This window comes from Stenella coeruleoalba, assembly GCF_951394435.1.
Source record: "Stenella coeruleoalba genome assembly, chromosome: 1".
Lineage (NCBI taxonomy): Eukaryota > Metazoa > Chordata > Mammalia > Artiodactyla > Delphinidae > Stenella > Stenella coeruleoalba.
This window is the reverse complement of record NC_137169.1, coordinates 41598239-41613699: the sequence shown is the minus strand read 5'-3', so window position 1 is coordinate 41613699 and position 15461 is coordinate 41598239. Positions and strand designations below refer to the sequence as shown.

Here is a 15461-nt window from a genome sequence, read left to right as displayed (position 1 = left end):
AAACAGTTTTGGACAAATTTGAGAAATGTTATAAAGTAACAAAACTGATTGTTCATGAACTAGCTCCAAGAACAGTTCCACAGAGGAATTTTGAGAACCCATTTAAGCATTTATAGCACTAAGATGAATGCTTTGCTTTTAACAGTGCTTGTTCATTATCAAGTTTTATTACATTCATTTTTAAAAATCAGCCCGTTTTAAAGTAGTGCTATTTCTACTTCCTCAGGTTAAAAGAAACCTAAATAACTATCACTGGTCAATATTTGTTAGGCAAAATAAGCTCTATACAAATCGGAAGCCACAACTGCAGTTGGTGAGTTTCTAGCACTCCATCATCCAGAAAAATCAGGCAAACAAACCTATTTGTGCTTTGGAAAATATGCCCAGTCTGTTCATCTTGTCTTTGTTGTCTTTTCAATTTAAATTCCTTAAAGGCAGACAGTGTCTTTAGAGTAATTTTTTATGACAGCTAGGACAGCATCCTGCACATGTGTGAGATAAGAACTATGATGCTAATATAATGTTTTGAAATGTGTTTTCATTATACAAATAAAATGTTTGTTGAAAAGAAAAGAATACAGATGCATTTAAAGTAGAAAAATGCGTTGCCTCATAATCCCAAACCTGAAAATAATGACTATTAAATGTTTTTACTTTTAAATGTGATTTTTTGAAAAAGTCTCCAAACATATATATCAGTAAAAAAATTGCTAAGTTTTATATAAGTGCAACCATACCAAATATACTGTTCTGTAGTTAGATATTTCCACTATACAGTATATTGTTAGCATCATATTTAGAATTTGCCTCTAATTCTCCAGCTGAGTAATCAGATCTACCCAATTAAAATTGTAAAAATCTTTAGTGTTTATAATAAAATTATTTTTAATTAGTTAATAATTAAGTTAGTTTTAAGATATGCTGCTGTGTAAAACATTCTTCTCAATTTACTACTATTCACCATGTTTTTGAGAACCATATAACCATATTTGAAAAGCAATATAGGTAAAATTTATTAAAATATCAAAAGCAAGGCTGATTTTTTTTAGTAGACTTTATTCATATTTGTATCATTTCTCTCAAAGAGCCCTCCCTGTCCCTAGAAAGTATTTATTATTCATATTACCTATTTTTAAGGGATAAAAAGCTAAATTGGATCTCTTAAGTATTCCATCTGTAAATTCAAGAAGTTTGTTCCATATCTAATCTTAAACATTTTCACTTAAAGATAAAAGGTATGGTAGAAAGAGAAATAATCGGAATTCTTATATTTGAATTCTGAGTCCCCATTTACTTGCTGTGTGCTATTAAAACTAGGTTACTCAATCTCTCTGAGCATCAATTTAAAAATTTGTATTGTAGTACATACCTCACAGGATTAACAAGCAATTAATATAAGTAAAATGTCTTCAAAATGTATGTGAAACAGCTTTAAGATTGTTTGCTTATAATAGATGGACATTGAATAAATCAGGCAGATTTGGATTTGAAACTGGACCCTGATACTGACTAGCTATATAAGCCTCCATTTTATTTTCTCTGAAATGGAGATTAAAATATCTTGGCAATTAACCCACCTTGGAATAATGACTCCTTACCTTAACAATAACCAAGTTATTCAGATGTACATGTTAGAGAAGATGAGTGGGCCTGCATAATTGGTACATGTAAAGGAGCAGCAGGAAATAGGGCTAAAATAGAGAAATAGATTGGGATTTCATCATGGAAATCCCTGAATGCCAGCTAAAGACTTTTGTTATTGTTAGGTAGTGATTAGCTTTTGAAAGTTCTGAAGAAGAGGGTGACACTGTCAGAGGAATAAGTAATGTGGTGGCAGTTTGTAGGATGGTTGGGAGGGGAGAAATTGGTGGCAGAGACTGAGCAACTGTGTGCGTTTGTATATGTGTAATTGTGAGGTGTCAGGCGATGATTAGAAAATCATAGTATGATAATAGCACAGTGTAGTTTACAAACTTTTTGCCTCCTACATTTCACAGCCTGTTAGCTTTTGTATACCTTTTTATACATGTGTATCTTCTAGTATCCTGTTTCTCCCACACCCTTCTTGGAGTACCTAACAAAACAGAGAATAATACTGTTTTTGTCATAGACCTACAGTAATGTGTTCTGACCTTTCTTTCCTCTGTGAAGCATTTCAGTAGAATCTGTTGGTTTTATATTTGCTTTGTAATTTACAATCATTTATAAATAACTGTATTAAGAAAATCAAAGTATTTCTGATGTTAAGTAGTGCCTAGTATCTTTATTAGAGATATTGGAAACTTAATTTCTCTAGTATATACATTTATGAAGAACTCTAAAAATCAATAAAAAGAAGACAACAACCCCATATGGGCAAGCAATATAAGTAAATATTTCACAGAAAAGGAAAGTAAAAACAGTTTGCTATAACAGCCAGTCACTTGAGCTTCCAATTTCCTTATTCATAGAGACGTGTTTATCTTTCTCAAAGGTATTTTATAACCTGAGTATTACCATTTGAACAATGAAAACTGATAAAGCTCTATACCCAATGAACATTTGTCAGCTTATTTTATGAAGAGAGTTTGATTTTGCTTTAGGCTTTTCAGTTTGTTTGCTTGTTTAACCTGTGACTTTCATATGAGAGTTCTCCCTTTGTGAGACTCAAGTACATCCGTGTCCTCAAGAGTGCCATTCCAACATCTGCTTCAGGAAGTGAGAGGAAGAAGATACCATCCTGGCATCTCCTCATCTTCAGTAGCTGGCTGTTTCCTTTTGGAACCTCTCTAGTTGGTTGCTACCTGTTGGTTCCTAAACTCAGCTTTAGGAGACAAAAAATGCAAAGTGTCACAATTCTTTCCAAAATCCGTCTGCACTCTGGTTCTTCACTCTTCAAAAATTACTAGCTTGGAGTTCTTTGAACACATCAGGCCATTGACAGCACAGGGCCTTTCCCAACCTTTTCTCTTTGCTTTTCCTCTTTTTCACTCTTCTTTTCCTCACTATCACCTAAATTTAGAATTCAGCTCAAGTATCACCTTCATAAAGAAGCAGCCAATCTGTTGTTCATGCCTAGACCCTAGGACCACCTCTATTATAGCAGTCATGTCATCACTCCCATCTAGACAGAGTGTTGGACTTCCAGAACTGTGTCACCCAAGGCACAGAAAAGAGAAGTAGCTTTCCCAAGGTTGCACAGCTGAGTGGTGGCAAAGCAGGAATTTGAATCCAGACAATGTAGCTTCATGCTGCCCTGCCTCTATTCTTACAGTGTGCTTATCTTGAGTCATGGTTGGGTGCTGGGCTGGACCTATGAATATCCATATACAGGAACAGGATTGTGGAAATGGGCAGTGTACTAGGATGATCCTATTTAGAGCCTGGATTTAAAACAATAAATAAGACAGCTACAAAGGACATTTTGAGGTACTGGGGAATTTTGAATATGGACTCTGTATTAGATGATTGTAGCAATATTCACTTGTAAATATTGTAAACAATATTAAATGTCTTAGGTGTGATTAAAGAAATTATGGTTATGTAAGGGAATGTCCTTATTTCTTAGGAGACAGACACTAAAGTAGGGTGGAGGTGTCATGATATGTGCAACTTGAAATGTTTCAGGGAAAGAAGCATAAAAAGAATGATAGAGCAAATATGGCAAAATGTTAATAATTGATAAATCTAGGTAAAATATAAAAGAGTGTTTATTGTTGTATCAGTATATCAGTTGGTTGTGTCAGTAAACCACCCCCAAACTTAAAAGAAAAGAACAGCGATAATTCTGATTATTATGGTGATGATAATGATGATAGAAAAGGAGAAGGGAAACTGAAAGAGGAGAAATAAAATCAGCTCCCAATTTATACAAAGGAAATTATTTTTAATTTATTTTAATTCTTATACTGAAAAAACTATGAAATACCATTTCTAGAAATCGTTTGTCATATCAACTTCAAAATCATTGAACACACAGATTATGGATGTTCTCGTACTTAAAATGAAACTAGACAACTTCCTTTTCAGTCCATCAGCAAATATTTTCTAAGTGTCTGCTCTGTGCCTGGCTTATTTTGAGACATAGCCAGCTCATTTCTTCCAGCTCTAATGTTCTGTGGTTCTGTGATGCTAAGTGTCTAAATACAATAGCTACTGTAGCTCAAGGCCAAGTCACACTGGTTGCTGTCAGCTTGGCACTTCCTAAGCATCAACTTAGTACCTTAGCTCCTGGGTTTGAATGTGAAGATTAGTGAGGCCCTGAAGGCACAGACACAATGAAGCATCCCAAACACTATGGCCAGTAGGAGAAATGAAGGAGCTGTATAATCTTTCATACATTTTCATGGCTATCATTTCTCTTGAAATGGCTTTCAAATCCTTTATTTTGCATGGATAGTTCCGGAATCTTGATCCTAACAGCTGCATTTTACTTGGCACCTACTATGGGCCAGGCATTGTAAATAGGCACTTTACCTACTTTATCCACAATTGTTACAACACCCATCTAACCCCCACAGTCACACAGCTGGTGAGTGGCAAAACTGGGTTTAGCACAGAGCTTTCTGTTACTTTAATGCTTGGAGACTTTCCTTTAACTGTTAACCAAAACCTAGATCACAAAGAGGGAGTCTGAGGAGAGGATAGCTGGGCTGCTTGCCTTTGTCGTCAGCCAGACTTACACCTTTCTGCCAAATTAGGAAGGACAAATAAAATGTAGGGTTTTTTAATGCCCCAATCTTACTGCTTCTCATATGATACTGCAATTAACTCTTTGCTTTCTCCATACGCCACCCCCTCCCCACCCCCAACTCTTAGAGAGCAAGGGAACTTTGTTTTATTCATCTTTGTATTCTCAATGCCTAACACATAGGCACTCTGTAAATGTTATTGAACTAAATTATTAATGGGCCAAAGGGAAAAATGGTTATAGTAATGGAAAACAAAACATTTTCCTATGCTTTTTCTATGTACTAGATGCCATTTCTTCACAAAAACAATTTTCTGATATGCTGAATGCAGTTCTCACTGTTTTGGACTGTGTTTAGTTGAGCTCAATAAAGTAATCAGAAATCTGAGTCTGGGGTTCATTTAGGTGTGCCTATAATTTAATCAGAGATTTATGTAGCCCAAATTTAGTAGCATTTACATATTATTGAGCCTTTATATTTTGCTTATTTTTACTGTCATAATAGCAGAAGAAAAATTTTTGTTGAAAGCTTACTGTGTTTGAGAGAAAAGATTATTTGAAGATTATTCAGTTTCTCTTTTGAAAGCTACTGTGGGAGTACCCCCAACCTGAAGATCCTTTTCTGATATCTTTGTATCATCTCCTTTCTCACAGTTTAGAGCTTAAAGTGAGAATTTTTTTTTAAGTGTGTTTTCCTGGCATCTCATGTTTAACAGTGTCAGGGGTTTGTGTCCCTAGAACGAAAACTGTTTCTCCAGAGCCTTTTTTCTCTCAGCTTCTAGTGAAAAGAGGGGTGAGGCGAGCCAGTCGCTTACCACAAAGCAATGCCACCACAAAGGAAAGATTAAGGGTTTAGAGAGAGGTCAATGTGGGTTTTTCTCTAACTAAACACTTTCCTAAAGTTTCCTTGTGGAAAAATAATGAAGTCATCTCAGAGTTTTTAAAGAATTTTTATTTCTTTTTCACCGTCTGCATTCGCTTGTCTTCTCAGCATGGATGTTTAATCTTCCTAGGCTTTGTGAATTGGCCCAAATGAATAAGTGGTGAGCTGTCTCTCTAGGAGCTAGAGGCTTATTCTAAGGGCCTAATCACTGAGTAAACACATCTTTGCCCTCCCTCTCACAACTGCGATATAATAGTCGAGATTCTAGCACAGTAACCTGGATATTGCAGGGACCAATGCTTTGAAATGCAGAATGGTTGATCCTCCAAAACAGTGCCTGATCTTCGCCCACCTCTTTCTTCTTTTTTAAATTAAATATTGCCAAAGAGATGCTGTTTTATTGCTTGATATTGTGCATTAGTGCCCTGGATTTCCAAGTTTAGTTTCAGTCAACACTGTCAGCTGCACGTATAGGGAACTCTCCATGTTGGGTTTCCTAGTAGCCTCTTCAGCACATGTGTGTTTGGTCTGGAAGAGCATTTAAATTAAATCAGTAAGATAGCAATGTAAATCGCTAATCTCTTTCCCAAAGTCTAAATATTCCATTGCAGTGTTCTTGAGAGAAATAGGCATTTTAAAGATTTAGCCATTGCTATTGTTTGGTTAGAAATATGCTGATTCAAAAGTGGACAGCTCTCTTGTTCCCAGTGTCTCATTAAAGGTAGTTGCTGAGATACGATCAAGCAGAATTAGAGGTTGACATCCCCCTGTCTGTTGGGCCAGAGAGCTTCTAAGAAGAGGAGCTCTGAATTTGTTAGTGCTGCCAGGTTCATGTTCCTTTCCCTAAAGCAGCAGATTTCTAGATTTGTTTACTAAGAGTGATTTGGCATTGCAGCTACCATTTGGTGTCTTTTTTGCCAGAGGGCTATGGTTGCTATCAGCATTCATGTTTCTTTCCTCAAACATGCTGAGTCCTGTGCTAACTTAGGGATACAAAGAAGACTGAAAGAGACCCGGTCCTCACCCTTGAGAAACTTTGTCTAGAGGGGAAACTGGTAAACAATTGGAATACTAAAATAGAAGAGATAGAGGCCCAGAAATGGAAGCTCTTAATGCTGCCTGAAGGAATCAGGGAAGGCTTCCCAGAGGCATTTGCTTTGAGCCTTAATGGATGAGTAGGAATTTTCTAGATAAGTATCTCTCCAACAATGTATCTGATTACAAACTTCCTAGATACCAGCTACTGGTATCTGCATATATCAACATAGATGAAAAAACCCTAAATCTTTCTTGTTCAGCATTTAATCACCACTGCTTCCTGCTGGGCCTGACATGAAGAATATTTTAACCAATACTTCTTGAATGAATGAATGAATGAATGGACACATGGAAGCATTTTGTCCTTATTCCCATTACATGCTGTCTCTGAGGCCCCGGAAGCACTGATATATATGAGCATCTGGTGCCTTAATATTCTACAAGCTCTCCAAGTCTTGACTATAGTGCAGTTAGGTTCCCTGCTTCAGTATCCAAATAAAGAACACTAGGCTTGGAGTCAGTCAGTCTGGGTTCCAATCCCAGATGTACCACTTACTTACTAGCTTTAGAATTAGGGTAAGTCAGGTTTCTAAAGCTCAATTTCCGCATAGGCTAATGAAGTTAAGAATACTATTTTACAGGTTTATTCTGGGGATTAAAGTACCTCTGGCTACCCTCATCTAGTGCAAAATTTCTCTTTGAAGAAAATATTATTATTATTAGGATTATTATTTGGATTATTTATCAGGATAATTCCAAGCATCAGACTTTCATCTACATGAGCCCTTTTTCTGTAAATGTCCTTCTTTTGTTTAGAATCCCACACAGCAAATTTCTTCATCATCACATTCTTACAGCTTCCTTGAAATTTTCCTTCACCAGAATTTCACAGATTAAATGTGTATATTGTCCTTAACCATAAAATTTTATCTTTCCATGTCCTGGTAACTGACTGTTCTTTAACTCAGCTCTTCTCCAAGGTAGCACCAAAAAGTTAAGGACAATTTAGTTTCTTTAATCATCATTGTTGTGGTTAAAGCTGACATTTGCAAATTATGTTGCTCAATTTCAGTTTTTAGTTTCAGTTATTTTATTGATTATCCAACTATTACAGCGGATACTTTTAAGAGAGCAGATGTCATTTCTTGAAAGCAAGTTTTATCAGGCAAAAGGGAAAGAATAATTTTCCATATGAAAAACTTCACTGGACATTTTCTGAAATATAAACTAGAAAGAATTCATGTGGAGTGAACATTTTTCTATCATCCTTTCAAATGGCAATTAGATGTCACATGCTCTTAAGTAAGGACTTTGACATGGGAACACATTAAGGGCTTTGAAATTACCTGTGGAACTAAAACAAGTTTATTTCAGACCTTTTTCTTTCAAGTAGAAGAGACTATTTAGTGCTCAGATTAAAAACAAAAAATATGTAAGAGATTTTGGCATCCAATCTTCATCAGTATTTTTTTCTCTGTATAGTTGAATAGTTCAGAATTAATTTTCTCTTTACATATAAAGTATGTGTTAAATACAAAGAATGGTAATTCCATTTTATTTAAAGAAAATGCCATTCTGTTGCAATTTGTGCTTGAGATAGGCTTGCACATGTTAACAGGAATCTGCGACAGCAGTCTGTAAAACAATACAATCATCCTAGCCTTTTTAGAGTGTAAGGAAACAAAATGTATTCACATTAGTAGATGTCCAGGTGTCAGTTACTCTTTTAGGGAATAGCATTTAATTTTTACTGTTGTTTATATTGACTGACTGTGCCTTTCCAGAATTCAAGAAATCTTAATTAGTGCATATTTTAATTCATCAGTCTTTTCCCCTCTTTTCAGAGAAAGCTTCTTGCTGTCTACCTCCACCACGATGAAAGTGTATTAACCAACGTGTTCTGCTCACAAATGCTTTGTGCTGAATCTATCGTCTCTTATCTGAGTCAAAATTTTATAACCTGGGCTTGGGACCTGACAAAGGACGCCAACAGAGCAAGGTAACACTGTTGTTCACAAGTTATAAGTTGGGCTTTTTTATTGTTAAAAGTCATCATTGTATTTGGTTTCTTATCATCATAAACATTTTCATCCTCAGCATTAAATTTTCTATTATTACATTTAATTAGATAAAAGCTATGTGTTGTAGTTAACATGCAGTTATTTTCAATTGTGAAAAAATACCTTAACTAATAAAAGATTTCTTAAATTCAAGAATAACCTGAAAACCAAAAACCAAAATACATTGTTCTTGTCTTTTTGCAATAATAATAATATAGTACCTTCCTATGTACTGTATGTTCTTATGTTCTAATATGTTGTTGAATATTAAAATCTGTTTCTAATAATATTCAGAAAAGACAAGGAAAATCTAATATATAATCCTACTAGTAAGTTTAGTTTTTAATAATTCCAGTGATGAAGGCAGGACATTCTGGACCAGTCCATTGGAGTTGGTAATAGCTTAACTCTAGCATATGCTAATTGATGTAATCGCTTTATTGCACACATTCTTTTGCACACAGCCAGCATTACATCCATATTCTCAATGGGAAAAAAAAAAAATCCCCTTCCTAGCTGTCAGGATAAATTTACTTAGTTTGTTAATCATAATATCTGTAAGTGATGAATAATTATTCATATCTTACCTATTTGAGTTTGCCATCTGAAATATATTTCATCGTGTTTAATTACACATGTGGCCGTAACATCCTGTGATGCTACTTTGGGTGTGTTAACACAATCATCATCACAGACTGCTGGTTTATGAACAGGGAGATTAAATTCATTCATTTCAAGGCAATCCTATTGTAGTTACCTAATTTAAATGACTGTAGAACAATTAGAAATCATCTGATTTGTCTTTTTATTATTTTATGGCTCACTGAATTTTTGCTCATCATTCAGACTTTGTTTTATGTAATCTGAATCTGAAAAGAAAGATGATTCTTCTCTTAAATGTGAAGCAAAAGAATGTTGAAGCAATTTCTTCATCTAATACTTCATTTCTTTAAGTAAATGGTTAGGAAATTTCATAGGATGACTTCGTTCTGCCTTGGAAATGTTCCCTGTTATACATAAATAAAGAACCTTTAGCACCTGTATTTGTTTAAATTAAATCAGGTTATTATTCACACTCAGTTAAAGGTGATGAAAAGCAGTGCCAAAAACAGATAAAAATGCAGCATCGAAGGGCTTTCATGAGGCAAAATACATAGACTGGAGACTTGGCTAAATCTTTTGCCATTCACTGGCAGTAAGGAATCTCCTCCTTTCCTTTTATCCACAACTTGATGGAGAAGGAAACACTATTTCTAAACCATCTGTAGTGGCTAAGTTCAGCGGGCTACCTGCTGTTATTTTGTTCTATCCTCCATTTAATTCCTTAGTTCCTTTTATTTTACAATGACAAAAAATTGCAGTGTAGTTTCTTTTGAAAAGTAGTGTTTGAGGGTTTTTTTTTTTGACTGGCAATCAACAGCCATGTAATTGCTTTGTTATGTTTTACTAAAGAAGTCTGTTAAGTAGCACAACTTTGATACACTAGTAATAAGAGTTTGCAGGTTACAGAGACACCTGTGGTGACCAAAGCGACAGAAGCTGCTTATTAGAAAGAACCAGTACAGCTGTGTCCTATTAACTCCTTATGACACTTTTTTAAAACACAAAATAAAGGCCTTGTTTAAGGCTTTAGAGCTATTTCCCAGTGAATTGCAAGACCAACTGTGAAGTATGATAGGATATTTCAATCTACATTTTTAAAAATGTGGCATCCCATTATTAGGTTACTGTTATGAAAACAAAAAGAAATGATATTAAAAACTAAATAGAAACATCTAGGAATTTAATAAACATAGCAACAAGAAACAGGGCAGTGGGGAGAAAGAGAACATAATTCCTGGGATTTAAGATACTTGACGTCCTTATTCAAAGTCAAGTTCTATTCATATTAGAAATTAAAAACTATTGATATTTAAAGTTAAGGTATTACATTTCTCTCTATAAAGTAATAAGTAAAATTATGTAGCTACTGTTCATGTACACCTCCTCATTATTACAGTTAAGGCCTATGGTAAAATTCACATTTTACAAACACAAGATGAAAATTCACTGGAATGGCATATTCCTAAGAGAGAGTAAAAGTCAATTACCTTTTGATATACAAAATTATAAGTTAGGCTGATTTCTTGCCCCCCCAAAAGAGTTTAGCTTTAGCCACAATTTTCTTACCATCTACCATAGATTAATCTTAATACAATTATTTGAGTTTCCATCTCTGTGATGTTTCTTGGATCTTTATCACATTTATTCAAAAGTGTTTGTCATGAAAATTGATTGCATCATCCATTTGATGCGATTAACAGTAACAAAACCTAAAACTTTCCCTCTCAATTCAATAGAAGTCTGCTGTACTAATGTTTATTGGTCAGTGGTCTATATAACAAAAGTTTTTGTGCCATCATTTGCTATTACCAGGTAGTTAAAATGGGACAAATTAATATGTGGAAATACAGAAGAGATGTCTAGACATCACAAATAAGATTGTTGCTGTGGGTTTCCTTTCAACTGTGATTTCTTTATGACAAATGTTAAAGTTTAGAAATAAATTCCTGGTGTATTTCTTGTCTGGTCCCATATCTAGTTATCCTAGTTCAGGCTAATCATATAAGTTTCAAGAGTCCTAAGCCTATAAGCTATTTAGCCTGGATGCTTCCTTAGTGGTTTTCTGAGACTGTCCTCTGGTATGATAGCTGGAGACATTGATGCCCAAGACAGGAAGGGACTTGCCAAGCAAATTTATTTTTGCTTAAAAAATACTTGGATTAAGCTTCCAGAAACAATAGTCCTCCATAATTTACTGTGAATCTCTCCTGTTTCTAGAAGACAAGTGAAGGATATTGAACTAAGTGAATGCTTTGGTAAAGTTACCAGAATATGAATGTAAATTGCTGTTATAAGTCAAATTTCCTGATTTTGCTAACAAACCAGAATACCTGATTTCGCTAACAAACTAGAATAAAAAAGAACTATAGAATGTCACTGGTATCCACCCCTGTAGTGTTGATGATTTGGACTTCCCACTTTCAAAATGATTCTAGTAACTTTCTAAGTTGAATACTTAAGTTAACCAACCTATATCTATATAATGGATTATAATAACTTCTAGATTGATATTGGAACATTCCAAATGTGAACTGAGACATCAGACTTTAGCAGTAGTGATTACTTGCCTGATTTCTTCCTCACTAAATCGTGATCTTCTGGAAGGACTTATTTTATTTGTCTCATTAAACAAGGAACTTTACAAAATTCTGGGAGAAAGAAACAATAAAAATTTGGCAAATGAATGTATTCTTCTAATTCCACTTAAGAATGTTGCTTATAATTTCAGTATTGTATATCTAAATAAGATGTCTTTCTTGGAAAACTCTCTATAGTCTTACTGGCTGCCATGTGTAGTTGCATTTCAGAGCCGTTCTTTCTTAAAGCAGTAGGCAGAAAGCCCTTGTTAGTCTTGAGAGGTGCTAGAGGGTATAATTTCCCAAATATCCAGTTGAACAACAATCCTGATAGAAACAGTAGGATATGCCGGTAAAGAAAAAGCTAAAAACAGATAGATAATGGTAAACAAAGAGATCTTGCATATCACTTCTGGAAGTGGCTAAAATATCTTAAGAAAAGTATATATTCCTCCATGTTTATTCATTGAATAAACATTTACTGAATGTTTAATATGAACCAGGATTGGTGCTATGCACTGAGGATGAAAAGTTGAAAAAGACACAGTGCTAATGCTTAAAACACTCATGGTCTAGTAAGCAAGACAGACATAAGAGCTAATATGTAACATGAAATATGTACAAGGTGCTTTGGGAGTATAGGTGAACTTCATACTGAGTGACTCTACCTGAGTGAGCCAGGGAAGGACTTGAAAGAGATGACACAAGAAGGTGATAATAGAATTTCACTCTTTCTATTCAGAGATTTTTAATATTAGCAGCATTCCTTGTTTGTTGGGTTGCAGGTATTTGCTATTCTTATAAAAGGATATTGGTATTTTAAACCTCATAATTAGCTATCTGAATTGTGGAAGAGAGGAAAAAATAGAGAAAACATGTAATCCTGTGTGGTCTGAACCAAACTGAGGATTAAGGCCAACGAACCGGGATGGACAGATTCCAAAAAGTTGTTTTGTTAATGATTCATCCTGGTACTGGCATATGCTTATAGGCGGACAGTGGAGCAGAAAAGTATTTTTAGCACAATGTAGTGAATGAATGCTTGGTCTATGAAAGAATAATTTCTTAAAATTCAGAACACATATCACTTCTAGGAAGCCTTGCATCTTCCCATTCTTCCCTTGCCTCAGTCTGGGTAAAAATGCACATTCTATATGCTCCCATGATATCACTGTACTAACTTGTATTGATGGCACTCATTATACTGAATGTTTATTGTCTATCTCCCTGCTAGGTTGTCAGCTCCCCAAGGGAGCTATGTCTATAATCTCAATGCATTAAAGTGCCTTTTAAAAAATAAGTGTTATATTGGTAAAAAAAACCAATAATCTCTCATAGGCTTATTGAAACATAATGGATAAGAGAGACCAGTTTGGGTAGTAGAAAGAGCATTGGAAATGCTACCATATCCCTCTAATTGTGCGATTTTCCCCCCACAGCCATTAATAGGAATAATAAAGCAAAGCCTTCAAAAGCCTTCTCCTTGCAGAACTAAAAATGTCCAGACTGGGTACCTCGTCTTCTGCTGGCACTATAGCACCCCAGCCTATCGTGGCCTATGCTCATGTGCCCCAGGCACCCACCATCTGGAAAGAGGATTGACTTCCAACCAAGACAAGTTTATCCATTGGTTCCAAAGTTTCTTCCCCAGACTCACCAAGTCTCTATGATATCTCTAAAGTAATTGGCCTCTCAAATGGGGCCATTTGAGATGGTACTCTGAGCCTTCTGCACTGGTGGTGACATTGATTAAAGTAAATATGCCCGTAGGATATATAGGAATACTGGACTGGCTTCATGATGAGCTGTGCCAAGAAGGTAGGCAAAGGTCCATTTGGGCACCTTCAGAATTAAATATAGAGAGAACTAGCACAATAAGTATTGATTTGCTTACCTCTATTAGAGCTGTTTGGGACTGGGTAATGAGAACATTGGCACATGAGTGCCCTTGGTGCTGAACTGCAGGTTCTTGACCGAAGCTGCTTCATGAAGGAAAGCCATATAACATATGTGGCACAATAAACCACCAATATTAACCAGTAATAAGTGAGTTAATGGGTATCACTTGTTCTGAACAGGCCCACATGGCAAATGTCTTACTTAGTACATCCAATATAGGTATTGTTTTAGATTATCTAATTCTAGAAAATTTAAACATTGAATTTGACTAGGATAGTGCCAACTGGGTAATTAGCTGGCTATGAGTGCTGAAAAATAAGTTGCTTATATGTAAGTTCCTGAGTTGAAAGTGTGTGGCACATCAGTGTACATGCTACACAGTGTTAAATCAGGCATTGCACACTATTTCTAAGCAGTGTTCCCTAGGAATTGCTGACAGTGCCTGAGTTACACAGGTTGCATGTAACAGACATAGCTTTGTATTAAGTTTTGCATACACAGTTAGTACCAATGTTCAAAGACAGAATTCTCTTGCCTATCAATATTAGCTTTTGAATTTAATGCACTTGGGTGCAGTATATCAGGTCACTGTAGACTTCTGCTGCTATGCTGACAGGTACTTGTTAGCCTTAATATTCAAGTGATAGTTTTCCACATTACTTAATCTTTGGCAAGAGTTAATTGGCTTAAATCTCTTATCAGTAGGTTGTCTTTGCCTGCACTTGCCATCACAGTGGCTTACCCTTAATTCCAAACTACTCACTGGTTCATGCCTGGCTGAAGCTAGCTGACCATATTACTCTAGCCCTACACTTCCATTTGATCCAGCAAATATAGCCCAGGTGTGGGGTCTGCATGGGAGACACAAGGAATGTTAATATCCAGCTGCTACCCTAGGAGAGATATGAATTCTGCAAAAGTAGCTGATGAAACAGATGGACATGTTGTGGTCAGAGTACTAAGACTTCCAGAGAGCCTTCATGCCAGGTTTCCATATAGTTTTGCCCAAACTTCTTTATTTCCTTTGTGACACGTTTTCCTTCCCATACTTGTAAAGGAAATGTATTGCCATCCTAAACATCCCAGGTCAAGGCTTAATTAATGCTTTAAAATAAAGGTTCTAAAACACTAGGAGAGTTTGTCATTTTCTCCCTGGTTTGTTTTGTGAAGAGGGAGGAGAGAAGGTGAGGAGGAACCCCTCCTGTTCCATGATTACATCCTACCCACTCATTTTCTCCTTTTCTCCTCTGCTTTTGATTTTTAGTGGCGGTCTTAACAGAATGTCAAGATCAATTTGCAGCATGGTTTAACTCAAGGTTTGCGTTCTGCCAGCAGCAATTGTCCCTGCAAACAATGCCGTGTGTTCTTGTAACTTCAGAAGCTTTTAGAAGGATCATGGCAAGGGCAGCATCTAATGACTTTATTAGTGTAGGGTTTCAAAATGGGCTCGGTAATTGTTCATATCTCTTTGTCAGCAAGTCATAATTACTGCTCAGCATTGTCCAAGGGTGCACTTGTGAATAGTTTCCTAATAGTACTGAAAGGAAGGAAAAGAGGGAAAGGATAAAAGGTGATGGCCTCTTACAATTGAGAAGAAGCCAGTCTGTATATAGATGATGGCTAAACTGTTTATAATACATTCTTTACTCTTTTTAAAATAGACAATTATCCTTTTAAAAGTGTTCTTTGAGATAACTTTAAATTACCAGTTTACAAGCTTTTTAAACTCTGAT

At 35.7% G+C, this 15461-nt stretch overlaps 1 protein-coding gene across 2 annotated transcripts in view; it reads left to right on the top strand.

Annotated features, from left to right (window-relative positions):
• The window catches only part of FAF1 (Fas associated factor 1), a 495949-nt gene that overhangs the window by 372667 nt on the left and 107821 nt on the right, over positions 1–15461 (top strand). For both annotated transcript variants that reach the window (XM_079933727.1, XM_079933728.1), the window contains one exon: positions 8435–8589. In XM_079933727.1, coding sequence (XP_079789853.1) covers positions 8435–8589 — 155 coding nt within the window. The remainder of the gene's footprint in view (positions 1–8434; positions 8590–15461) is intronic.